This window comes from Photinus pyralis, unplaced genomic scaffold, assembly GCF_008802855.1.
Source record: "Photinus pyralis isolate 1611_PpyrPB1 unplaced genomic scaffold, Ppyr1.3 Ppyr1.4_LG10, whole genome shotgun sequence".
In the NCBI taxonomy this organism is placed as follows: domain Eukaryota; kingdom Metazoa; phylum Arthropoda; class Insecta; order Coleoptera; family Lampyridae; genus Photinus; species Photinus pyralis.
Genome location: NW_022170250.1, coordinates 18,444,188 through 18,470,770, shown reverse-complemented (window position 1 = coordinate 18,470,770; position 26,583 = coordinate 18,444,188). Strand labels below are relative to the sequence as shown.

Here is a 26,583-nt window from a genome sequence, read left to right as displayed (position 1 = left end):
ATTTGCTGCTGCAGATTTTTTTAAACTTGAAGCCGGCGCAGTGGGATCCTGAGAAACGTCTACAAGTTTCTCCACTTTGGCGAATGAAGCGATGGTGAGCGCAAAGAAGGGATTTTTGTTGCCATTTTAAACCCCTCAAGTTGGAGAAACTCCAAAAGTGGTCTCCATTTTGAGACTTTAAAGGAAGGGAATTGAAGAATTGCTGCTGTAGACGCTTCCCAATTAGCAGCGGATGTAGTGAAACCCGGAGTGCGTCTACAGGATTCTCAAGGTAATGAATCTTATAGCCATTTTTTGCCTCTCCAAAATCGACACCCAAATATGAATTGAAATTTTCCATTTCCATTTTAGCGCCTTTAAAGTAAAGTAAAGTTTCCCGTTCCTAGTTTCCTGTTCTCCGTATCCAGATCCTTGCTCTTAGTTTCATGTGTCAAGCTCATCTTCTTGTTTCCTGTTTATACATTTTACCGTCCAGTTTTACGTGTACCTCCGCTGCCTTTTTCTTTTCCTAGATTCCCATTCCAGTTTTTCTGTTCCCGGTTCTCCGGTTTGGTTGTCAGTTTTTTGTTTCCAAACTACTCCCCAGATACCTCTTCACAATATCAAGCTTCCAGTTATTTATTTTTTATTGTTTTCCTCCTCCAATGTCTAACTTGTTGTTTGCTGTTTCAAAAATCCTCTAACTTCCCTTAGTGTCCGGTTTCCAGATTTGTTTTCCATTCCGCATTCTGCCTTTTTTGTTTCCATTTCATTGATTCTAGATCCCTATTTCGGTTTTCTTCCTCTTTTCCAGACTCCAGTTTCTATTTCCAGCTTCATGTTTCCCGTTTTCTGTCCTAACTTGTCTGTTTCCTGGTTTCCTGTTCGCCATTTACCGATCACTGTTTCCATCTTTCAGATTTCGAGAAGGGTTACCTTTGATTTTTTTTAGGGGTTTTAATTCTAGTTTTTGTTTATGGTACCAGTTTAAATTCTAATTTAAACCAACTGTACGGACCAGTTCAACTTCCGGAAACGTTTTACTATACACACATAGGATTCTTGGTCGCCGTACGAGTTCATAACCTTGCTCACCATTTGTCTGCCTTTGACATATCTTCCACCTGCTGATGACGAGCGGCCATTTTCTGGAATTAGGTCACCGGGTCATGAACGACATTTGATATCGGGATTCGGTCCTTCATAAACAGACAACTTCCGTAATTTTTAACGTATTAGTATTAACTATTTTTGCACATTCAAGTAATTTGTTTATCTCTGCGATCTCGGTTAGGTTATGATCGAGTTAGTAACGCGAATGATAATCTTTCTGAAGCGGTGAAACGAGTAAAACGAGGCCCTTCAGGCATTAGTCAGTTAATTGTGCACCGAGTTCTGCAGCTTGGGAGGTTTTCTTTTGTTTGCAGGTTTTGGGATCCGAGAACTCGGCCCACTTCTTGGCGTGAACGTTTAATTTTATGTTGTCGCCTTTCTTGTACTTGGTCCTATAGATAGGTGCGTATTTGTGCCCGGAGTATCAATTTATTTTTAGAAAGTTGTGTTAAGATTCAGTGATTAGTTTGGTAATCGATCATTCTTGACTGGAAAAATTTTCAATTGCAGTCGAGATAGTCAGATTTGTGTGTAACGTAACTGATCCTATGTTGTTACTGCCCTCGTATATTCTCAATTTCATACAGGGAGAGTTAAGTTAGAAATTGGGTGGCGCTTAACTATTGGTAAGTGCAACGCAGTGGTGCTTGTTTCAAAATCACAGTGGCAAAAAAGAGGAGCATGGCCCTGCCTGCGGATAATCTGAGGAGAAGCGGAAGGAGAGGCAACATGTTAACAAAGATAGAGGGAACATAGGAAATGTAGAAAAGCAAAAAAAATAAAATAGAGAATCAGGGGAAGCAGAGGAGATAAAGAGGGCAATTATGGAACAGAGAAGGTGCAAGGAGCAATCATTAGCCAAGGGAGAAAGAAAAAAATTTTCTGTGGCCAACACGGATACTATCCGCACATCCGGCGCATGCGCGATTCCGCCCTTTTATTCCTATGCATATGTGTACCAAATTTGGTTCCAATCGGTTCAGCCGACAGACCGACATGATCGAGATTGTGTTTGATTCGGATTCCTGGTGCTTCAAAACCTGTATTTCCGTCAATAAAGAAGGGGGGTCATTTTTTACCCCAATACAATTCGTCCCTTACTAACGTGCGGGTGGTAAAAATAAGAAGAACAGAGAACGAACATGACAATATGGAAGAACTGCAGTATCAACAAGCAAATAGCAAAGGAACATCTGAAGAAACCAGTAACAAACAGCCAACGGAAGGAAAAGCAGAAATGTGACAAGAAAAGTAAAAGAAATAGAGAAGAACATCAGAGAATATACAGGAGTCATCAAGGGAAAAGGAGTTGGAAACGAATGGAAGAAAGAGGGTGAAGGCAAGGCACTAACGAAGGAGCGGACAAAGGAGAAGGTGAGGAGGAGGAGCAGAGGTAAAAAACGAGGAGAAAATGAGAGAGCGAGTGCCAAAAAACATACAAAGAGAGCATAAGACAGGAAGCAATTCCACCAGCGGTTGAATGAATGAGTCTTAGGATACGAGGGATTTCGCGTTTGAATATATATTATTATTATTACCTGCAATTACAAGATATTTCGGACGGCACCAATTTGAAAACAATCGGACCAAAACTGTTGAAGAAGATAAGAAAAAAATTGAAAAATCACCACGTTGATATAACACGCTCGGGGATGGCACCCAGACGTCGCCGACCCACTTCATGTAGCCCCGTCCTTCAGGTTGTTAATTACATGGCCCCGGGTACACTCCTCGTTTTTCTACAAGCGTTCTTCTACCGGTCAACATTTGCTGCCATCCAGTCAGCCGGCCGGCCAAAGTGAGATTAAAAGATACCGTTTTACAAATTAATTGTGCAAAAATGGACTAAAAATCAGAGGAAAGTCTAAAGAGGACAAAAGGTATAGAGTCGGAGGGACAGAAAAGAAGAAGTAGAGGCACGAACATCGCCTGGTTCGGTGTTTTTACACAAAATCAGTTAAAAAAACAAGATGGTACTCGCTCAAGGGTTAACGTACTGCAGAGGAGCGTAGCATCGGGGACTCTGGGGACCCCCCAGAAATGGAAGAGTCTATTTTTAGGAATTATTTCTACTAATACCCTGGTTTCATGATGGTTGTAGATAAAGGATAACCGTGTTTTCTCTTGCGGAGGGGGGGGGGGGTTTCATATACCCCCCAGACCCTCCAGTTCTGTGTTTTTACCTCAAATAAACAGATGGTACCCTTTAAAGTATCACGAAAGCCCTCAGAGAATAACGTACTGCAGAGAAGAAAGCGGTTGACCGGGGGGGGGGGGGGTATTAATAATACACCCCTCTGTACGTAGATTTCATTTGTATGGGAATACAACTGATTTCATAATTGCGGATAAAGGATAACCGGGTTTTCTTTATTAGGGGGTATTCCGTACCCCCCCAGACCCCCCGGCGGTTCTGATTTCTCACCCAAAATGAGTTAAAGCACAAGATGTTTTTTTTTTAATATCACCAGAGCTCTCAGGGGTTAACGTACTGCATGGAAGCGTAGTACCATGGGCTCTAGGGTGTATGGAAGAGACAGAAGGGTTGAACAATAACAGAAACTAAAGAAACGGCTAGGGAACAGCAGAACGTGAAGGTATGAGAGAGATCAATAAAGAGAACAGAAATGTTGCAGAACAAACCAGAATGGTAGCAGAGAAAGTGAGGAGGAAGAACAAAATATGGACAGGGCTAGAGAGGAAAAGTGCAAATGTAACCGGCGACGAAATGATGATAAAACCAGAAACAAAAGGCAAAATCAGAAATGTGAAAAACAATCGACCAAAGAGCTAAGCAGCTAGGAGCATAAGTCAAGAGAGGAAGGACGGAAGCAGAAGAGTAAATGTACAGCAGAGGAGTTGGAGAACCGAAGGAGAGAGGATTGGGAGCTGAAGAGGAGCAGAAACGAAGTAACGTAGGGCAGACGAAAAATAAGAGAAAGAATGAGACTGAAATGGAAAAAGCAAATAGAAACAAAGAGAGAAAAACCAGGACAGGGCTAGAGTAAAGACAGATAAACCCGAAGATAAGGCCACATGAAGGAGGAATCAGAAAAGAATGGAATCAGGAGAGGCCAATGATTATCAGATTAAAGGAGCGAAGAGTAAAAAGTTGATCAGCAATTGTAAAGCAGAGGGAGTGCAGAACGCGCGAAGAACATAAGAGATATAGAGGTGTAGAAGAAGAATATGACAGAGAGTCGATGATGAGTATGAGGAAACCAAGGGAAGAACTGGCACAGCGAGGTGTAATGGCAAAAAATACCAGAGAAGGAGCACAGACGGAGCAGAGGAAATAAGTACAAGAATTGTGATAAAACTGTAAGAAATCAAATGATCTATCTAAGGAGGAGTGAAGGAAAACGAGAGGAAAGGCAGGACGTGCAAGGCAGCAGATGAAAGGTAGAGAATTGGAGCAGAAAAAAACAGTAATAGTATCAGAAAAAGAGTACATTATTAGTGAAAGAAGTAGGTAGGTAGTAGTGGGCGGAAATAAGACAAAAGCTATATAGAAGAGTAGCAGAAGGAGGGCATCAGACGACTGATCACATTGAGGAATAGCAAGCAGGTGGGGAACAGAGGAGAGTTGCCTGCGGTTGGTTTGTAATCCAAAACAAGTTTGAAACCTGAGAGTGACTTGAGAGGAGAACTTCGGAGTAAAGTTTGAGAGGAACCAAAAGGAAACTTGAGAGCGTTCTTGAGAAAAAATTAGAAGTGGAGGAAGGTAAGAGCGAGAGAAGAAAAATTAAGTGAACTTAAAAGTAACTTTAAACTTACCTGAAAGACACTCGACACCTCCGAAAATCGAACACCATGGGAAATACGATAAGGTCACGATTACGCATACAAAACAAGCACGTGCCGGAATTAAGCAATTGCAAGCCAGTCTATGCTGAGAAACACAATTTTCCACGTGAGGCAATCGTCGCACCTAACTCATCGAATTGCACAATTTTCCGTTAAATGAAAAAAAAATCCCGCTAATTACGCGCAAGGTTAAACAAACAGCAATAATATTTACGCGAGGGGATTCCGACGAAACTAATTAGCCTTAACGCCCCAGCTTAGTCCGACAAATTTGGGAGGCCGCTGCTTTTTTTAATGAGTTACACGCACGTCCCTGGCCAGGAAACTTTTGGTGATAGTCGAGTAGTTTTCCTCATCCGGCCGTGGTTGCACTTGAAAACTTATCTCGGAGATAAATTTTTGCTGTTCAGTGGTGGCGAGAAAACAGGTGGAAAGTTTTCAACCAGAATAATATTTGCACTTCATTGTAATATTTGTAAGCACAGTTTTGGAGGCCGTCCAAATATTTGAGTTAATCGAAAAACTTCCACCAAATAAATAATGGAAAATTGGGAGGGACTCCGCTATTTTGTTAAAAGCGTCCATATTTTGATGATTTTGTATGAAAATTAGGAATTACTCCAGGGAATATGAAGTGAGGGTTTGAGGTGTCATAAAAAAGAATCTTTATGAGAGTGAAAGTGAATCTCTAAGATTTTTTAAAAATCTTTCTACTAAAAATGCGAAGCGCAAAGTAATTCGTACCGAAACTAGCGCATCTCATTCTAAGTCTGCTCCAAAATCTTTTCAGCTTTTATTGGTCTTTAAGAAAATACAATGGTTTTCAGTTTGTACTTTGGTAAACATACAAGAAATTTAAACATGTACCGCTTTGCAGCGAACATGAACGAAAGTATGTCTGTAAATAAAAAAGCTGTTACAAGGGGATTTTATTACTTTCGCCCTAAATCTCGCGTGCGATTACGTACTATTTAAGGTACGCTAAATTGTCGTTTGAAAAAATTTATTCATTAGCGATAAAGTGTTCCCAGTTTTAATTGTGAGTGGAAAATTCCAAACAAGAACGTCGCTGCTAATTTTTTTCAATCGCATTGTTAAGAAACTCCCAAAGACAAAGTACAAGTTACCTGCAACCTGCAGACTTAATATAATGTTAAAATTGTTAGCCTATTCTGTTCATTGATGAATCGTACAATTTACGCGAGGGAACATTTTCGAATTGGAGTCGCGCTCTTCAAATAGAAACGAGGTTAAAGAAATCGAATTTAAAAAGTCATTGTGATAAACAGAGAACAAGTTTGTTAAAATTCGAGTAACACATTTATGCAGCGCAGAACATTTTGTATGCAACGCTTTGAGTAAATAAAATTGATTGGAATTTTTGCCAGTGCTATGGAGGTTCAATTTCAGTTTTCAGTTTTCTTCGCCCCTTGTAAATGTAAATGTAAATAGCCCGTTACAATTTACAAAGACATTTAGTTTTTACGAGTGTGTAAGAAATCTGACTCTTGAAGAGTCTTCAAGACCATTAACTTTTATGAGTAGGTACACGCCTTTCGAAGTCTTTAAGCGCTGTTAAGAAATCCATTGTGAGTTTTTAAGAGCCGATTTTGGTGAGTCTGCTATGGTCGCCTATAGTCTGAAAGGGTTTTCAGGAGACATAAATTGTTCCAAGAAGTCCAACATTTTATGAGCCATTAATAGGTTTAAGGACCTTTAGGGGTCAGATTCTTTGAGATTCAATTTTTAAACGTATGCAATAATTTCAATTTTCAAAGTTTTACCCAGTTTTCAAGGCCTTGATACTCTTATGCAACGTTGTTCTAAGGTGTTCAAGCCCTTGAGCTCCTCGAGCCGCCAATTCCTCAATGCTGTAAATCTCCAAGGTTTGCAAAGCTTCGACTCTCAAATGATTCCAGGTACTAAAGCCCACATGCCGTTTACCCTCCAATCTGCAAGGGAGTCTGGGGCTTGGATTCAAATGGTACAAAGCACAGAAGGTGCTGCAACACTTTAAGACCTCCAAAGATTCAATGCTTAAAACACCAATTCCCTCATCCCACATGCTTCAGAGCTTCCAAGGTTCCTAGGCACAATCCCTAAAAGGGCTAACGGTGGAATATAGCGTCAAGTCATCAAGCTCAAAGACGAAAGCTTCAGATCTGCTGGGCTTCAGGGTTAAACCTGTACGGCTTCAAACATGTTTAACAAAATTTGCTCTTCTCTCAATTTGGGAGAGAATTTAGCACCGAGGGGCCTAAGGAATGTGAAATATCCACCTAGGTATCCCGAACGAAACCGTCATGGTAGATTTTGGGGAAAGGTAAAGCTGGGGGAATTCCATAACCCCCCCCCCCCGACCGCCGTTGTTAAATTCTTCTTCAAAACATTTACCGCCTAGAACCCTCGTGTATTGAACATGTTTAAAAAATTTGCTGTAAACATTTTTGGGGAGAATTTAGCACGAAGGTGGTCTGGTCTGGGGGGTATCGAATACCCCCCAGGTATACAGAATTTGGTTACCCTTTCCCGAAAGGAACTGTCATGGTAGATATCGGGAAAAGGTAACGGATACCTAACTGAGATGGTAGATTTCTAGAAAAGTTAATGAAACCTTATGCGCTGGGGGGTGACTCTTCCCGAAAGTACCTAATTGCCATGGTAAATTTTGGGAAAAGGGAACGGATGTATAATGCGCGGGGGAGGAGGAGGGGGGTATTCCATACAAGTTTAAAAAAATTGCTCATCGCCTTAAACATTTCGATGGAGAATTTAGCACCGGGTGGTCTGGGGGGTATTGAATACTGGCGTGAAGTATTTGACCCTTTCCCGAAACTAATGGCCGTGGTAAATTTAGGGAAAAGATAACGGATGTCTAATGCGCTGGGAGTATTCCATACCCCCCAGACCTCCGGTGTTAAATTCCCCACCAAAACATTCTTAGAACTCTCATGTATGTTTAAAAAATTTGCTCATCGCTCAAAGCATTTCGGAGGATAATTTAGTACCGGGGCTCTGGGGGGTATGGAATACCCCCCAGGCATGAAGGATTGATGACCCTTCTCGGAAAGTAATTGCCATGGTAGATTTCGAGAAAAGGTAATGGATCCCCAATGCGCTGGGGGGTATTCCATACCCCCCAGACCCCCCGGTGTTAACTTTCCTTCCAAAACATTAACCCCCCCCCCGCACTTTCGTGTGTGGAACATGTTTAAAAAAATTTCTCATCGCCCAAAACATTTCGGGGGAGAATTTGGCACCGGGGGGTCTGGGGTGTATGGAATAACCCCAGGCATGAAGGATTTGATGGCCCTCTCCGGAAAGTAATTGCCATGGTAAATTTCGAGAAAAGGTAATGGATCCCTAATGCGCTGGGGGGTATTACATACCCCCCAGACCACCCGGTGTTAACTTCTCTTCCAAAACATTTACTCCCTAGAACGTTCGTGTATGGAACATGTTTAAAAAATTTACTCATCGCCCAAAACATTTCGCGAGAGTAATTGCCATGGTAGATTTCAAGAAAAGGTATATGGATCCTTAATGCGCTGAGAGGTATTCCATACCCCCAACTTTTCTTCTAAAACATTTATTTGTACTGTTAATAAATTACAAGTAGGTAACATTTATCAGTTTGAGCTTCTTAAATAAATGTTTAACGCATCTGCAAACTGAGCAGGCGGAATTCCGGGGCCTTTTTCCTTGAAACCACCTCAAATGACTCTAAAGTCAGCTTTTTTCAGCACCCATTATAAATAGATCAAAATCTTTGTAACGGACTAGCAGAGTCAGTTTTCAGTGTTAGACCTGTACCATCAAGATATGATTACATGAAAGACACTTGAGGGCTCTAAAGGCGTCAAGGACATCAAAAACAACAGAGACCTTAAAGAAACCACAGTTCCGAGTAGTCCTTAAGAGGTTCTAAAAGATTTTCAAAAACAATTAAGTTGCAGGATTCATGAAAGATCTTAGAAATTGTGTACACTTGAAACCCAAACTACCAAAGGTTCTGAAAGATCTAATTAACCTCTAAATTATGTTTTCAAGTAACCTATTGTGGCCTTGGGCACCCTCAAAGGCTCTTAGAACCCCTTAAAACTTCACAAAACCCCTTAAAATCTTCAAAAGCAGTTACAAAACGTTTCAAAGGGCTCAAAGCTCAAAAGCGGCCAACACTTAAGGTTGCAACAGTTCGTAGGCCCCCAAATGTTTAATGCTTTAATCCTTCAAGGCTTGAATGGTTTAATGATTTTAAGACTCCAAAAATCCCATAGATCAGTTGCACCATTTAATGCTCTTGGTGGCCTATGAAATTTTTAATGCTTTTAAATACCTGCGGTCATCACATTGCTTAATCAAATGTACATAAATCGATTATCGAAGAATATTCATTTATGATAATAATTAATGAATTAATCTCATTGGTCGACTTATTAATGAATTTTTGAGAAATATCAAATATCATGTAAATCGATTCTAATCGTTAATCAATCAATTAATAAAAATCTTAGAGTCAATCGACTTTCATTCTTTTCTACTTTGTTTAATTGTTACTTTCTACGAGGTCGCAATGCTCAGATCTTGACCCTCGCACGCAATTCTCATTGAAAAAGGCGTCTGAAAGTCGCAAACTTAAAACAATGAAAGGTGTAAAAGTTCTTGCGCGATAATCTTTCAAAACCGCAACGATATCTTCGTCCCAATTTCGAAAAAGTGGTACTGCGCGCCGTATGGAATTTACACGCCGCGCACTCATTTCAAATACGATAAGTTTTTCTTTGCGGAGCGCAAAGGTCATTAAGTTTTAAGGTCTAAGGCGCCCATTCACCGAGGCGAAAGTGCACAAAGTTCGCGCGCGCGACGTCACTCGGCCGCGTCTCGGGGCGGAAATTTTTGAAATATCGAGCGGAAATAAAAATGAGTTCACTTACCCTTTGAGAACGAAGGTTAGTTGATCTTTGTCGTCTTTCATCTCGCCACTAAAAAGGACCATCGATGTAATCGTAAACGCTTTATCTGACATTCAATTTCTCTCATTATCGGCAAGTGCTCGTAATAACATTTACTTTTTTTAAATTATAAATCAACACGTATACAGAGTGGGGAATGATAACGTTGTCGATTCGGGTTATCAGCAACACGTCAGACTGAGATCTCGCTTTTTATTCGTACGACAATGTAATTGTTCGGTTTAATGAGTTTGCGTCTCGAGACAAACAATGGAACAAATACACTGAGACTTCGACACGCGACCCACCGTTTATTATATAACGATGATCAGCTGATATGTGCACTTAATAAACGTCACTCCATTTAACTACCGTTCTGTATCGATCACAAGGTAACGCAAATAATTATTTTTTTTATAAGATACAGTTAAACAATCCGATCGGTGCGGTAGTTCGATAATTCCGTTAAGGTGTATAAAAAAGAAAATTTAAATTTCCCGCGCAAAATTAATTTATACCTTGCACTCAATACGAAGACCCTTAAGGCTTCAAATTGTTTCATTTTTAATTGTATTATTTTAGAATGTCCAAAGCTTTCTAAAGTAACCTTTTGAATGCAACACTCTGTATATGTATTTGTTTATGTCTGACGAAATACTTTTTTCCTAAATAGTCCAATTAAAGCAAATATCGTTATCTATTGTTAATTAAAGAAGTCTAAATACTAAACAAATTATTGGCAATAGTATTTAATAGGCTAAGAGCTTTTAAGGGCTCTTTAAACACTCATATATGAATAGTCTTCGAAACCTTTGGAGACCCTTGAAGATTTTAAATATGCAGCCTTTAATGTTTCCGAAGGCTCTTAGCAGTTCTAGATCAGCCCTTCATGAAAACCGCCTAAGAGTTACACAAGCTGATCGAATCTTAGGGACAGGTAAGAATTTCAAGAACCATTCAGGACCCTTTGATAACTTTTTAAAGACTTCTAAAGGTCTTCAAGGCCACCACAAGCTCATGGGGGATATTAACAACGAGCTTAGCAGAGGTTTTTGGAAGCACTTAGGAGATTTGGGTCTCTGGAGTTCTAAGACCTTAAGAACTTGCATCCTTGAAGCTTTGGAGTCTTGAAGTTGGAGAACTAGTCAAAACTTTCGAGAACCGGCTAGCCCGCGCAGTTCAGTTGGATCTGGACTGCGGTACTACGGATCCCTGGTTCGAATCCGGATTCGGGCAAGGATTTTCTGACTTGAACGCAAAAAGTCTGACTTGTACTCCACAAATTCAGACTTATATGAAAATAGTATGCTAAGCACATGAGATTGCGTAAAAATTTGACTTTAGGTCCGAGTCAGAGAGGAAAATTTTGAGTGTAGATCGACTACGTTTCGGTGATTTTGACTTGAGATCAAAAATTCCGATTTATAAACAAAAAATTCTGACTTGCACAATAATACTCTGAATTATACGCTAAATATGTGATACTGAAATTAAGTAAAGGTTTTACACTTTAAGTCTGACTTTGGACAGAAGATTCTCAGTGTAAGTCTATTACTGTATCTCGGATTTTCTGACTTGAACGCAAAAAGTCTGACTTGTACTGCACAAATTCAGACCGATATGAAAATAGTATGCTAAGAATATGAGAATGTGTAAAGATTTGAGTTTAGGTCCGAGGCAGAGAGCAAAATCTTGAGTGTAGATTGACTATGTTTCGGTGATTTTGACTTGAGATTAAAAAATCCGACTTATAAACCAAAAATTCAGACTTTCTGACTTGCACAATAATACTCTGAATTATACGCTAAATATGTGATACTGAAATTAAGTAAAGGTTTTACACTTTAAGTCTGACTTTGGACAGAAGATTCTCAGTGTAAGTCTATTACTGTATCTCGGATTTTCTGACTTGAACGCAAAAAGTCTGACTTGTACTGCACAAATTCAGACCGATATGAAAATAGTATGCTAAGAATATGAGAATGTGTAAAGATTTGAGTTTAGGTCCGAGGCAGAGAGCAAAATCTTGAGTGTAGATTGACTATGTTTCGGTGATTTTGACTTGAGATTAAAAAATCCGACTTATAAACCAAAAATTCAGACTTAAACAATAATTCTCTCAATTATACGCTAAATATGTGATGCTGAAGTAAAGTAAAGGTTTTAGAGTTTAAGTCTGACTTTGGACAGAAGATTCTCAGTGTAAGTCTACTAATCTACTACTGTATCTTGGATTTTCTGACTTGAACGCAAAAAATCTGACATACCCCACAAATTCAGACTTGTATGGAAATAGTACACTAAGAATATGAGAATGCGTAAAGATTTGAGTTTAAGTCCGAGTCAAAGAGGAAAATGTTGAGTGTATATCGACTATATTTCGGTGATTTTGACTTGAGATCAAAAAATCCGACTTATAAACCAAAAATTCAGACTTAAACAATAATGCTCTCAATTATACGCTAAATATGTGCTGCTGAAGTAAAGTAAAGGTTTAGAGTTTAAGTCTGACTTTGGACAGAAGATTCTCAGTGTAAGTCTACTACTGTAGTTCGGATTTTCTGACTTGAACTCAAAAAGTCTGACTTACACTCCACAAATTCAGACTTATATGAGAATAGTATGCTAAGAATATGAGAATGCGTAAAGATTTGAGTTTAGGTCCGAGTACGGGAGGAAAATTTTGAGTGTAAATCGACTATGTTTCGGAGATTTTGACTTGAGGTTAAAAATTCCGACTTATAAACTAAAAATTCAGAATTAAACAATAATACTCTGAATGATACGCTAAATATGTGATGCTGAAGTAAAGTAAAGGTTTTAGAGTTTAAGTCTGACTTTGGACAGAAGATTCTCAGTGTAAGTCTATTACTGTATCTCGGATTTTCTGACTTGAACGCAAAAAGTCTGACTTGTACTCCACAAATTCAGACTGATATGGAAATAGTATGCTAAGAATATGAGAATGCGTAAAGATTTGAGTTTAGGTCCGAGTCAAATAGGAAAATGTTGAGTGTAGATCGACTATATTTCGGTGATTTTGACTTGAGATAAAAAATTCCGACTTATAAACCAATAATTCAGACTTAAACAATAATACTCTGAATTATACGCTAAATATGTGCTGCTGAAGTAAAGTAAAGGTTTTAGAGTTTAAGTCTGACTTTGGACAGAAGATTCTCAGTGTAAGTCTACTAATCTACTACTGTATCTTGGATTTTCTGACTTGAACGCAAAAAATCTGACATACCCCACAAATTCAGACTTGTATGGAAATAGTACACTAAGAATATGAGAATGCGTAAAGATTTGAGTTTAAGTCCGAGTCAAAGAGGAAAATGTTGAGTGTTTATCGACTATATTTCGGTGATTTTGACTTGAGATCAAAAAATCCGACTTATAAACCAAAAATTCAGACTTAAACAATAATGCTCTCAATTATACGCTAAATATGTGCTGCTGAAGTAAAGTAAAGGTTTAGAGTTTAAGTCTGACTTTGGACAGAAGATTCTCAGTGTAAGTCTACTACTGTAGTTCGGATTTTCTGACTTGAACTCAAAAAGTCTGACTTACACTCCACAAATTCAGACTTATATGAGAATAGTATGCTAAGAATATGAGAATGCGTAAAGATTTGAGTTTAGGTCCGAGTACGGGAGGAAAATTTTGAGTGTAAATCGACTATGTTTCGGAGATTTTGACTTGAGGTTAAAAATTCCGACTTATAAACTAAAAATTCAGAATTAAACAATAATACTCTGAATGATACGCTAAATATGTGATGCTGAAGTAAAGTAAAGGTTTTAGAGTTTAAGTCTGACTTTGGACAGAAGATTCTCAGTGTAAGTCTACTACTGTAGTTCGGATTTTCTGACTTGAACTCAAAAAGTCTGACTTACACTCCACAAATTCAGACTTATATGAGAATAGTATGCTAAGAATATGAGAATGCGTAAAGATTTAAATTTAGATCCGAGTCAGAGAGGAAAATTTGTAGTGTAGATCGACTACGTTTCGGTGATTTTGACTTGATTATACACTAAATATACGATGCTGAAATAAAGTAAAGGTCTTGTTTTAAGTCTGATTTTGGATAGAAGATTCCCAGTGTGAGTCTACTACTATACTTCGAATATTCGGACTTGAACTCAAAAATTCTGATGTATGCTCCAAAAATTCAGACATAGGTACGAAAATCTATGCTATGTCGAGTATGAGTAAAGATTTTGAGTTTAGGTCGGACTATGACGCTGAATGAAGTAATTGTTATTGGACTTAGGTCTAACTTTTAATGGAAAATTCCCAGTGTAGGTCTACTGCTGATATTCTGACTTGAAGTCAAAAATTCAGACATGCAAAATATTATTCTAAGAACATGAGCGCAAGAATTCCGACTTACACTTCAAAACTTCAGACTTAAACTAGAATACTACGAATCACTAAAATAAAGGTTTTGCGTTTAGGTCTGATTTTGGATCTGTAGGTTTACTACTATTTCTCGGATATCCTGATTTGAATTCAAACATTCTGACTTGTGCTTCATAAATTCAGACTTACACGAAAGTACTATGCTAAGGATCGTAAACGCTCTCGTGCCTTAACGCGCATTCGCTCTCGGCATAGTTACTCGCGCTTCGAAGCCAGTCAATTCGCGCCCTGAGACTAGGCCCCACAATTTTCGAATATTCCACCACTTTAATCTTTTAAAACTACGCCCATCAATTCCCAACCAATGAAATCCCTAGAAACCCAAATTTCACATAGACTCTTAAAAGTACAAATTACACAGTACTTCGATATCGAACGGATCTAGCGTTAGCAACATAGTCTAGTACGGATGTAGCATCAGCAAGATCGACTAGTTAATTTAGTTCGGTCTACGACTTTCTGGCGCTGCCAACTTTCATACGCAGTTATGTCATCGGGTTTACCAAGAAAAGGTAAACAACTTATTTCTAATCTTATTACTTATTATGAACGAGAAAAAGATAGTTCACTTTTACCAGTCGCAACAGTATGCTGATGAGATGGCATTAGAAAATGGACATGCGGTACTACGGTTGCCTCCCTACCATTACGTTTTCAATACCATCAAAAATATATGGGGAATTTGAAAACGGCACTATAACCGACACGTTGGCGAGAAAGGTTATGGCAGAGAAAAGTGTTTAGATACGTGGCAATATGCCATTGACGCAGTTACACCTGCTATGTGGAAACGCACTGTAGAGCATACCAACAAAATTATTTTAGATTGGTGGCACAGAGAAATGAAGTTTCACAATTTGAAGTGTTCTATTTTGCTTTTTTTGTCTTTCTTAATATAATTCGTCGAGTCTTTGTGTGAGCTATGCTAGGGTTTTTGTCCCGAAGAAGGTTTTCCTCGCGTGTGCGTAATACAAAATTATTCCCATAGTGCATAAAAAAAACCGCCAGTTTTATCCGAAAGTGCCGCGAAACGTTTGTCGTCTTGAGACGAAAGTAACGGTGGCTTCGTTCGTGAGTATGGGGCAAGTCTCGAATTCTTGCTAAGTACTGCGGGTGTTGTTATTACGAAAAAAACGGTTAAAGTGATTTTTTTCCTCTTGTTAGTAAAAGATCGCGACATAGAAAACTTGTTACAAATAACTACTAAAACAATTTTTAAGTCCTTGATGTAACGGGTATCCTACCCACAATGCAGCATTGTCTGTATAGCTGCCTACATACGTATTCTGTTCCATTGTTTACAAGATGCTATGTAAACATACTCAATGATGACGTCATAATATACCGATGACATGAGCGCAAACTACGCAACGTCCTACTTATATATCTAAATTAAGCGAAGGTCTTACGCTTACAATAAGAATTCTATTAGCAATAGGAACGATCCAGTCACTGACATTATGCTAGTCTCAGCTATTGAAAAGGCCTGGTATGGACTAATTGCATTCTGGTAAGTCACATTGTCAGATTCTGCTGAATAAGGTTGCCGAAGTGGTGGAGGCCGGTCCAACAACGGAAGATCTCCGTCAGGGACTTCTGTTCCACCATCCATTCTACTACGCAAGATTGCAGAGTTGCTACCTGGGAGGGGTTGACGTTAATAATTGAATCGCCCTCTAAACGACTCACCCGACAACGTACAAAACAGTGTGCTTATCGTATGACTGAGGGGCCGACGCTATTTTGTGGATAGATAAAGATCACGGGATAGCAAAAAAAGGGAAGGGGGTAATGGGATTGTTTTCAAAATGGTGAAGAATGCAATTTAGTAGTATGAGAAGAGGTTATCAGTCCGTCCGTCTGTGCGAATAGTAGACCCTTCATGCTGCTCATACAGTCAAATATATTGCTATTTTGAGACAGTTGCCCAAACAATTCGTACAGAAAACACACCTTTTATTACTAAACCACGTGTGTTTCCTTAAATAAATATAATACTTTGACGTAATGTTAACCAAACTTTGATTACGTCAAGCTTTAAATGTTAATATTAAATATTACGTACTATTTTTTTTACAGATAATGCTACACAATGCACAATTCAAGCTAAACTATGGAGATAAAGATAGGTTTAGGAGGCTTCTCTAAGAGACTTTTGGAAACCCTTAACTGCACTTACAGCATCAGAGAGCTCGTAAAGGTTTCAAAGGCTTCAATTAATTGAAGCCTTTAAGTGCTCTTGAACCCTTTGGATCTTTGCGTAGTAGACCTCGGCATTTATTTACCGCGTAGTTAATAACTTTTGCCTAGAAAATTGAGATGCGGCTGCCGAGGAAGCCTAGGAAATCGAAATTTAAAAATAAATCAGTAAGGCATGGAGAGCAGGTATCTCATGGGGAAGTCAAGCAAGTAGAATAAGTCTAGGAAGTTCAACAGTTCGAAAAAGTAGAAGAAACCGAAGCAGGCAAAGTGAAATTGAAACCGGAAACTGGAAGTAGAAGCGAAAACGTAAAAGCGAAACCAAAGATTGGTATTTGGTAACCTGGAAATGGAAACCTTAGCATGAAGAAAAGGCATGAAGAAATTGAGAACCGGAAACCGGAAACGAGAAACCGCAACGTGGAAAACTGGAAGCGGGGAAGGCTTAATTAGCCTTTAAAAGTGTCATAGGTTTTTTGTAGACCATTCTAAATTTCACTATCTTATTGAACCTTTTGTAGCATTAAAAAAACCCTCTAGTGTTCTAGAAGAGTTTTTCATGAACCCAGAAGATTCTAGCAGCACTCAACAAGCTAAAGGACCTAGGTAGAGCATTTCAGCTGCGCCGCAGGTGCCATAGGAGGGTATTAGCTTTTAAAAATTTTATGGCGCATTGCGCAGTCCAAAAGGCATCCGTCGGAACAGGTAACAAGTTTCGCCCGAAGTTGTAAACATGGTAAGTGCACGTGAATTTTGAGTTAGTGGCGCCAGTACCCCGATTGTAGGTCGATTGTTGACAACATCTTAACCTTGACAGAGATGAGTAAGGTACGATCCAAAAGGTCTCCAGCATTCTCTTCTCGAACAAAATCCCAAAACGTCAAAATTGTGAAAGTGCAGTTCACATTAACAGCAAAATAAGACTCAGGTCGCCGTTAAAGCATCGTAAGGTCAAAGTCGTTATAATTTGCTGACTAATTTCAGCGACCATTAAATTATTCCAAAAAATGCGGCGATTTAACAAATTGAAGTTATTGTAGGAACAATAATCTTGCCATGACATTTTTGAGCTATTAATACTTTTCCATTCGGTCGTCTCTTTTCATACTCTTCTCACCGTTTTCTGGTAATCCCCATTTGCTGTTTTCGCACTCCCTCTACAGCTATTCTCTCCGTTTCTTCTCATTTACTAACGTCCTATGTTCAAATACCCCCCTCCCCCCAATTCCTCTGCTCCCTATTTTGCCCTTCTGTTGATCCACCTTCTCCATCCCATGACGTTTAATTCGCCTTATTTTTCCCCTAAGGTTTATTTGTTCTTTTTTTATTGCTGTTACTCCTCTCCTCCTCTCCTCTGTTATTCCTATTCTCTTCTTCTGTTTTTTGCTTCTCTTCTATTCTTACTCTACAGGTCCGACGTATTTACAATTTAGACAAAGCGAACTGATGAATCATTAAATTCGCCATTGTGAAGAGATACAAGAAGAAGAACTCGCCCCTCTGTCCCCTCTCCCCTGATGTAGTCGTGTGGAGCGCCTACGAGTCCATGAGTCACGCTCTTCTACGAAAAGATCGGCGTCGACCCGAAAGTAATCGATGGATGGCGATGGCTCCGCAGCTCAAAGGTTTGCATGAAGATCCAAGGACGATTCAAGCTACATTCCTGACTAAACTTCAGCTTAAGTAACTGTTTGATTTGTGCTTATTTAAATTCTTACGCCATCTATGCATTTCCTTTGTCATTCAGTAGTTTAGATGTAAGTTGTTCCTGTAGTAAATTTGTTATAGGTGTCTTATTACAATAGGTCTTTGTTTTGCCGATGGAGGTCGCGCAAAGGTTTTGTTTTAATTTTTTTTTGGCGCCCGAACTTCTTTGTGCATTCAACCGTTACTTGTAGGAAGACGTACACGCCGGCCGACATAATTGTTTTGTACCAGAAACACAAACTATTGTCTCAGGGGTCCAAAACGCGCATAATTTGAGATTACTGTCTCCATAATGCAATTTAATTGTCACTATGGAAAAAGAATTTGACGGCTATGAAATCGCATGCTCTACAATAATGTTTTGTGGGTGTAACACAAAGTACTATTTTAAGGGTCTCCATACTTTTATAAGCAAAAACTTGCACTATAATTTTTTGCGCCTGGAACACAAACGTATCTTAAGGGTCCAAAACGGCGCATATTTTGTATTACTGTCTCCGTAAGGACAATGTTATGGTCATTGTTTGTAGAATTGCAGCTTTTTATATAACTTTTTACGCTTAAAAGACGAACTACTATTTCAAAAGTCAAAAACGGCGCATAATTTGGGATTAGTGTCTCCATAAGAATAATTCTATACCCAAAATCGCAATTTTTGCTATATTCTTCTGCACCTGGAGCACAAACTATCATTTTTTGAAGGACACAAAGCGGCGCATAATTTGAGATTAGTGCCGTCATCGGAACAATTTCATAACGAAAATTTCAAGTTTTGCTATAATTGTTTGCGCCCGGAACACAATCTTACCTTCAGGTTCCAAAACGGCGCATGTTTTGTATTACTGTCTCCATAAGGTCAATGTTATGGTCATTATTTGTAGAATTGAAACTTTTCATATAACTTTTTGCGCTTAAAAGACGAACTACTAATTCAAAAGTCAAAAACGGAGCATAATTTGAGATTAGTGTCTCCATTCATGGCTCAGTGGTTAGAGCATTGGGTTATGAATCCGAAGGTCGGGTGTTCGAACCTGGGTTGAGGTGAATTTTTCATCTGTGGCGGAGATGGAAATTACCTTAGACCAGCTCCGAGCATTCTACCGGCTACTCCGAATTAGGTTTTCCTGCAGTTTTCCTAATTCGTAAGGTAAATACCGGAGTAGTATAGACCAACTTAAGACCTTCTGCAGAGGCACCTCTAAATAGCATTATGCGGGTCACTCTGTAATTGGGCGCATGCCTGTTGAGGGCCCAAAACAAGAGAGGGATAATAATAATAATAATAATAACAGTAGCTTTATACCCAAAATCGCAATTTTTGCTATATTCTTTTGCACCTGTAGCACAAACCATTATTTTTTGAAGGGCACAAAGCGGCGCATAATTTCAGATTAGTACCTTCATCGCAATAATTTTATAGCGAAAGTTTCAACTTTTACTATAATTTTGTGCGCCCAGAATAAAAACTTATCTTAAGGGACCAAAAAGGCGCATATTTTGTATTATTAGTCTCCGTAAGGACAATGTTATGATCATTGTTTGTAAAATTGCAACTTTTCATATAATTTTTTGCGCTTAAAAGACGAACTACTATTTCAAAAGTGAAAAATGGCGCATAATTTGTGATTAGTGTCTACATAAAATAATTTTATCCCCAAAATCGCAATTTTTGCTATATTCTTTTGCACCTGGAGCACAAACTCTTATTTTTTGAAGGGCACAAAGCTGCGCATAATTTGAGATTGGTGTCTTCATCGGAACAATTTTATAACGAAAATTTCAACTTTTACTATAATTTTTTGCGCCCGGAACACAATCTTACCTTCAGGTTCCAAAACGGCGCATATTTTGTATTACTGTCTCCATAAGGGCAATGTTATATGTTTCATATAACTTTTTGCGCTTAAAAGACGAACTACTACAAAAGTCAAAAACGGCGCATAATTTGAGATTAGTCTCTCCATAAGAATAATTCTATACCCAAAATCGCAATTTTTGGTCTATTTTGTTTCTACAAACAATGACCATAACATTGTCCTTATGGAGACAGTAATACAAATTATGCGCCGTTTTGAACCCTTAAGATAAGTTTGTTTCACGGGCGCAAAAAATTATAGTAAAAGTTAAAATTTTCGTTATAAAATTGTTCCGATGAATTAGACACTAATCTCAAATTATGCGCCGTTTTGTTCCCTTAAAAAAATAATAGTTTGTGCTCCAGGTGCAAAGAATACAGCAAAAATTACGATTTTGGGTATAAAATTATCCTTATGGAGACACTAATCTCAACTTATGCGCCGTTTTTTACTTTTAAAGTAGTAGTTCGTCTTTTAAGCGCAAAATGTTATATGAAAAGTTGCAATTCAACAAGCAATGACCATAACATTGTCCTTATGGAGACAGTAATACAAAATATGCGCCGTTTTGGATCCTTAAGATTAGTTCGTGTTCCGGGCGCAAAAAATTATAGTAAACGTTGACTATTTCGTTATAAAATTGTTCCGATGAAGACACTATTCTCAAATTATGCGCCGCCTTGTGCCCTTCAAAAAATTATAGTTTGTGCTCCAGGTGCAAAAGAATATAGCAAACACTAGTATTTTGGGTATAAAATTATTCTTATGCAGACACTATCAAATTATGCGCCGTGTTTGACTTTTGAAATAGTAGTTCGTCGTTTAAGTGCAAAAAGTTATATGAAAAGTTGCAAAACTCAGAAACGGCGCATAATTTAAGATTAGTGTCTCCATAAGAATAATTTTATACCCAAAATCGCAATTCTTGCTATATTTTTTGCACCAGGAGCACAAACTATTATTTTTTGAAGGGCACAAAGCGGCGCATAGTTTGAGATTAGTGTCTTCATCGAAACAATTTTATAATGAAAATATCAACTTTTACTATAATTTTTTGCGCCAGGAACACAAACTTATCTTAAGGGTCCAAAAGGGCGCATATTTTGTATTAATTTGGCAATGTTATAGTTATTGATTGTAGAATTGAAGCTTTTCATATAACTTTTTACTCTTAAAAGACGAACTAATAATAAGGTCTTTATTTATTTATTTATTTCTATTTCAAAAGTCAAAAACGGCGCATAATTTGAGATTAGTGTCTCCATAAGAATCAGTTTATACCAAAAATCGCAATTTTTGCTATATTCTTTTGCGCCTGGAACACAAACTTGTTTTAATGGTCCAAAGCAGCGCATAATTTGTATTTCTGTCGCCATAAGGGAAACTTGATGATCATTGATTGTAGAATTGCAACTTTTGCTATAATTTGTTCGGCCTGGAAGACAAACTATTATTTCAATGGTCCAAAATGGCGCATGGCTCTCATGGCATTTTTCATAAGAACAATGTTATTATCATTGTTTGTGAAATCTCAATTTTTTCTATAGTTTTTTGGGCCTGGAGCACAAACCGTGGGTTTTTCAAGGGCACAATGCCGCGCATAATTCAGGATTAGGTCTCTATAAGAACAATTTTATAGGCTTTGTTTCTAAAATTGCAACATTTACTATAATTTCTTTGCGCCGAGAACACAAACTATTATTTAAAGGACTAAAAACGGCGCATAATTTGGGCTCAGATAAAGATAAAAAAATCGAAACTTTTACTAAAATTGTTTGCGCCTGGAACACAAACTATTATTTCAAGGGTCAAAAACGGCGCATACTTTGGGCTTAGTGTCTCCATAAGATTAACTTTCCGACCTTTTCCAACCAATCACTCAAATTCTTCAGAAGGAGATCCTTGGAATTCTTGCTTTTTCCAGATTTTTCACGTTTTGCAAAAATCATAATACATAATTAATCATGGCATTTTTATAAATCTGTACCCGTTTTGTGTATTGTACTCCGCTAATCACGCAATTCCCAATTACTGTGCAAAAAAACAAAGGAATTAATTACAAACATTTTGGCTAATGACTGGCGCGTGTTCAATTAGCTCTCATTATTTTGCACTTGACACGCAAGTTCAAGAATGTAGGCAAAAACGTTTAGATTTAAGAGATCAAAGGCGCCCGTGGTGCCGACTGCAAACATTGCACGCGAGCTACTAGAACGAGGCACCCAAGAAAGCGACATCTATATCGCCAGCGAGTGAGTTACAGTTTCCTCTTCGACTAACAGAAAGAGAAAAAACTCACCTCTTTGCCAGTCGTGGAAAAATCTCGGCACAATCGACACCTGTCACCGGCTCATTTTTAGATTGAAAGAGCACATTCGAAACTGGGCCGGACGATAAACTTGGCATTCATCGATCGTTCTACATTTGTAGTACAGCGAATCCCGGGTTCGCGACCTTTTCGCGATTGCCATTACTTGGGTTTCGGCCAGTTCTTATAAATAACTTATGCATGCGGCTGCAAATGGCTATTTTAAGCTTGCCGAGATATCGCGGATATTAAAATAAATTGATTATTCTCTAGAAATTAAGAGTCTGCGCCTATCGAAAACCGGACGAAAGCGTGGAGAATATGCAAAGTACACTGTCAATATAAAACTGTAACCCCCTCCGTTGCTCTTCTTCTGTTCTTTATTTCCACCGAGTCCTTCAAATCCATTACGTTTTTCTTGGATTGATTTTTTTCTGTGTTTCTCTCTCTTTTGCTGCCCTGCCGCCTTCCCAGCCTTTTCCTCCATTTTGATACACTCCTCCACCCGTTCCTCCGTTCTTCCTCTGTCCCTCCTTTGAATTCTGGCGCACTTCCTGTGCTTCTACTTCTTCTCATTTCTGCTTCGCTCCTTGACCACTTGACTTTGACTTGACTTTGCGCTTCTTCTGCTGTCTGCTACTTTGCTCTCTCGTTCATCTTCTCCTTCACTGCTGACCTTATGCTTATTCTCACTCAGTTCTTCCTCTGTTCTTCACTTCTACCTTGCTTACCCGTCCCCCCTTGAGCTCGCTTCCTTGTCTCGTTTCGAATTTTTCCTTTGCCTTCCATCCATTCTTCTTCGGTCCTTCCTATTTTTTCTCCTTTTATTATTTTTGTTCTATACTCTCCTATGTCCCTCCCTCACCAACCCTTGCCGTCTTTGCCTAGTCTACTCTCCCTACTATTCTTCTGCTCCACTCGTTTGCGATACTGCGCTGCACTGCTTTTGTATGATTTGCTTTGCAATTCTTTTTCTGCTAGTTTGTTCTTTGCTTATTCGTTACCTTTGACCTTCCTTTACTTTGCTCTGTCGATCTCCGGGATCCGTTCGGCCTTTTCAGTTACTTAGCCTTTTCTCTCCTTTGCTCCCAAGTTTCACACACTCTTTCTCACTTCCTCTGCTTTTGAAACCTTTGTGCCTCTTTATTTTCCTTCTCTGTTCGCTTGCTAATTCTCCGCTCCTTAGTCACGCTGTTCATGTCCTTCCCTACTATTACTTTTGCCCCATTTTTGATCAGGTTCGTTTCATCCTTTTCACATTTGTTCCATCTCTGTCTTCTCTCCCTTTCGTTACTAACTTTTTTTTTCTACATTTCCTTCTTCTCCCGTTGTTCCTCTGCTTCACTTTTCCCTTGCTCCTTTGGTTTCTTTCTCTTTTAGTCTGTTCTTTCACCACTGTACCTCTGCTACCGCAACTGTTTTTTTATGTTCTCCTCGATCCTTTGATCTTGTCGCCCAATTTGTCCCGCCCTCTCTTTCCCATCCTCGTTTCTTTTTCTTTATTTTTTATTCTCATTTTCTCTCCTTGCACTTCTTTTGCTTTAAAATTGCTTTATTTTCACTGCTCCCTTGCTACTACATGCCTTACCCCTTCTTCTCCTTTTTCCTTACTTTTTGATGCCTTTCTTGTTTCTATTTGTTCTTCTCTGTCCTGATTTTTTTTCGCCTTCTGATTTTCTTTGTACTCTTTTATTTCTTTTCTGCTCTTATTTTATGCTTACTCTCCTTCTGCGTCCCCTTCCGTGTCCTTCCTCAAGCTTTCCCTGCAAATTACGTCATTTCCCTGCACTTCTTTTGCTTTTCTTTGCCTATTATTCGGTTTCCTGATGTGATTTCTTCTTGTTTCTCGTTCTTTTGCTACTCTACCACCTTCTCAGCCTATCCCCCGGTTTTCTATAGGCTTGACTTATGCCATTCCCTTTCTCGCTTTTCGATTATTTTTTCTCCTGTGGTACTTCTTCGGTCTTCCCCTAGCCTTCCTCACTTTTCCTTTAAGGTTTATTCACGCTTCTTTCAAGCCCTTTCCACGTCCCCTCCTGCACTTGTTCACTCTTCCTTCGAGTTTCCTTCAAGTCTCCCTCTCGCTTCCCTCTGCTCTTTCTTCGCGCCTTCTTTACGCCTACTTTGATCCTGCTTCACATATCCTTCCACATTCCTTCAAACTTCCTTCCACTCTTTTTCGATCAACTTCCTCTTCACACCTCTCTCAAAATTTCTTCACGCCCCCTTCGAACATTTCTCTTAGCTCCTTTGAATTTGCTTTGCGCTATCTCCTCCCTTGCACTGATCCTTCTTCGCACTGTTTTGTTTGACTCAGATTATTTACCAAACTTTTCAGGACTCCTTCTTTAGTACTTCTTGCGAAATTTCTTCACGCTTTCAAATTTCTTTATAGCTTTCTTCTTTCCTCCTTCGAGCTGTTTTTCGCTATTCCTTCTTCACACCTAAATCGGCCCTTCAGCACACTACCTTGGACTTTCGAGCCTCATTAGTGCATCCTTCAAGTTTTCTTGAAGCCCTATTCGCGTCCTTTTTTAGTCACAACTTTCCGTGTTTTCTCACTCTTCCTTGGAGATTTTTTCATGCTTCCTTCGAGCCTTCCTCTATGCTTCATTCAAGAATTCTTTTCATCTTCTTCGATCTTTTATCGCCCTGAAGCATCTTCTCGCCTCTTTCGACCTTCCTTCATCACCTCTCGATCTTTCGAGTCTTCGTCACACCTCCTTCGATCTTCCTTATTCTATAGTTTCCCACGTCTCTTTTGGGATTCTGTCGAGTCTTTTCCTCTTCACCCTCCAACGATTGTTCTTCCTCCAAGCCTTTTTAACACCTACTTCTAGTCTACTTCTTTCGCGCCTCTCCCAAAAGTTGTTTGAGCGTTCTTCATGCCTCCGAGTTTCCTTGGCGCCTATTTTTGTGTCTCGTCTCTAGTCGCTTGCGCAACTTCGGCTTCTCTGCACCTCCTTTTTAACTTTTCTACCCCTATCGCCTGCTGTTCATGTCCTTCCCCAGTTTGCCCCATTTTTGACCATGTTCGTTTCATCTTTTTGTTCCATTTCTTTTCCTTCGCTCCTGATTTTCTCGTCATCCGTTCTTCTCACTTCCTTTCCTTTGTTCTTTTTCTGCATATTCCTTTTTTTCACGTTGTTCTTCTGATTTCCTTCCCCCTTGGTCCTTCGGTCACTTTCTGCTTTTAATCTGCTTTTCTTTTTCAATTCCCGTGTCCCTACTTTGACCCTTTCCGCCTCCATTCATTGATGTTCTACTTCCTCTTTTCCTCAATTCTCAATTCGACTTTCCTCTCTTTTTATATTGGTTTTCTAGTATCCTTGCCTCTGCTTTTTTTTATCATCTTCCCTCCCCTGTTCGTTTGTCGCTCTTCTTTTCCTTGAACACTAATTAATTTGTACTGCTTCCTTGCGTCCCCGTGCCTTTACTTTTCTTCTGCTTCTCTCCTCGCCTTTTGACTCCTCCCTTGGTTCCTTTTTTCCATTCTTTTTCCGTCTATCCTGATTTTTTTGCATTTTTGTTTTTCTTTTATTTTTTTCGCACTCCTCTTCTTTTCACTTCTTTTATGCTCTTATTTTGATTTTTTTGTACTTTCTATTTCTTCTCCTCTTCTGCTTCTCCAAGGTTTCCTTGCGACTTTAGATTTTGCTTATTTCCTCCTCCGATTATCTCCGTTTTTTCTCTGCTTCTCATCTAATAATTGTTTTGGGGTTATGTGTTTCGGTCCCTCTCGTTATCTTCCCTTCCTCTTTCTTCCTTCAATTGTTCGCCTGCGATATTTATTCTTTCCCTCCATCCACCACATCTCGGAAACAGTCAGCTGTTTTTTGCTTGCTACCCCTCCACTGCAATTATTCTGTTCCTCCACTAAGCTTCTATTTTTCCCAGCCCCCTTTAATAGACTATTTTCTACTCATCTCAGCACTCTATTTTGTCTCTTTCTGTGCTGTGCGCTTCCCTCTCCTCCTCTACTGTTCACATGGCGCTTTTCCTGTACTCTTTGGAGCTCCTTAGCCCTCTGGTTGATGTTTTGCTATGTTTTCATTTCACCGATTATACTTGTTCTGCCCTTCAGGTACCCCCCCTCTGATTTTCGTTTGCCGTTTCCGCTGCTTTCTCTTATGCTTTCCTCTACCACTCCACAGAAAATGTTCTGCTCTTTCTGCTAATTTGTTCTTTTACTTGTCTGCCCTCTTACACTGCTTTTCAGTTTCTCTTCTGATTT

General features: G+C 39.1%; 1 protein-coding gene and 1 long non-coding RNA gene across 4 annotated transcripts in view; one reads left to right on the top strand and one right to left on the bottom strand.

Moving 5' to 3' along the window:
* The window catches only part of LOC116160999 (solute carrier family 26 member 6-like), a 33,608-nt gene extending 11,135 nt beyond the window's left edge, over nucleotides 1-22,473 (bottom strand). Inside the window, exon 1 of one of the 3 annotated variants that reach the window (XM_031474168.1) lies at nucleotides 22,341-22,473. In XM_031474168.1, coding sequence (XP_031330028.1) covers nucleotides 22,341-22,447 — 107 coding nt within the window. In that variant the 5' untranslated portion in view covers nucleotides 22,448-22,473. Of the gene's footprint in view, nucleotides 1-4,869; nucleotides 5,156-9,833; nucleotides 10,146-22,340 lie in introns of those variants that run through there. The other 2 variants (XM_031474169.1, XM_031474170.1) reach the window with 2 other exon arrangements.
* Nucleotides 10,181-18,104, top strand: LOC116161001. The gene is made up of 4 exons (XR_004143360.1): nucleotides 10,181-10,243; nucleotides 16,359-16,949; nucleotides 17,000-17,214; nucleotides 17,264-18,104. It is a non-coding gene; the product is annotated as an uncharacterized LOC116161001 (long non-coding RNA).
* Nucleotides 22,474-26,583: the final 4,110 nt, after the last annotated feature.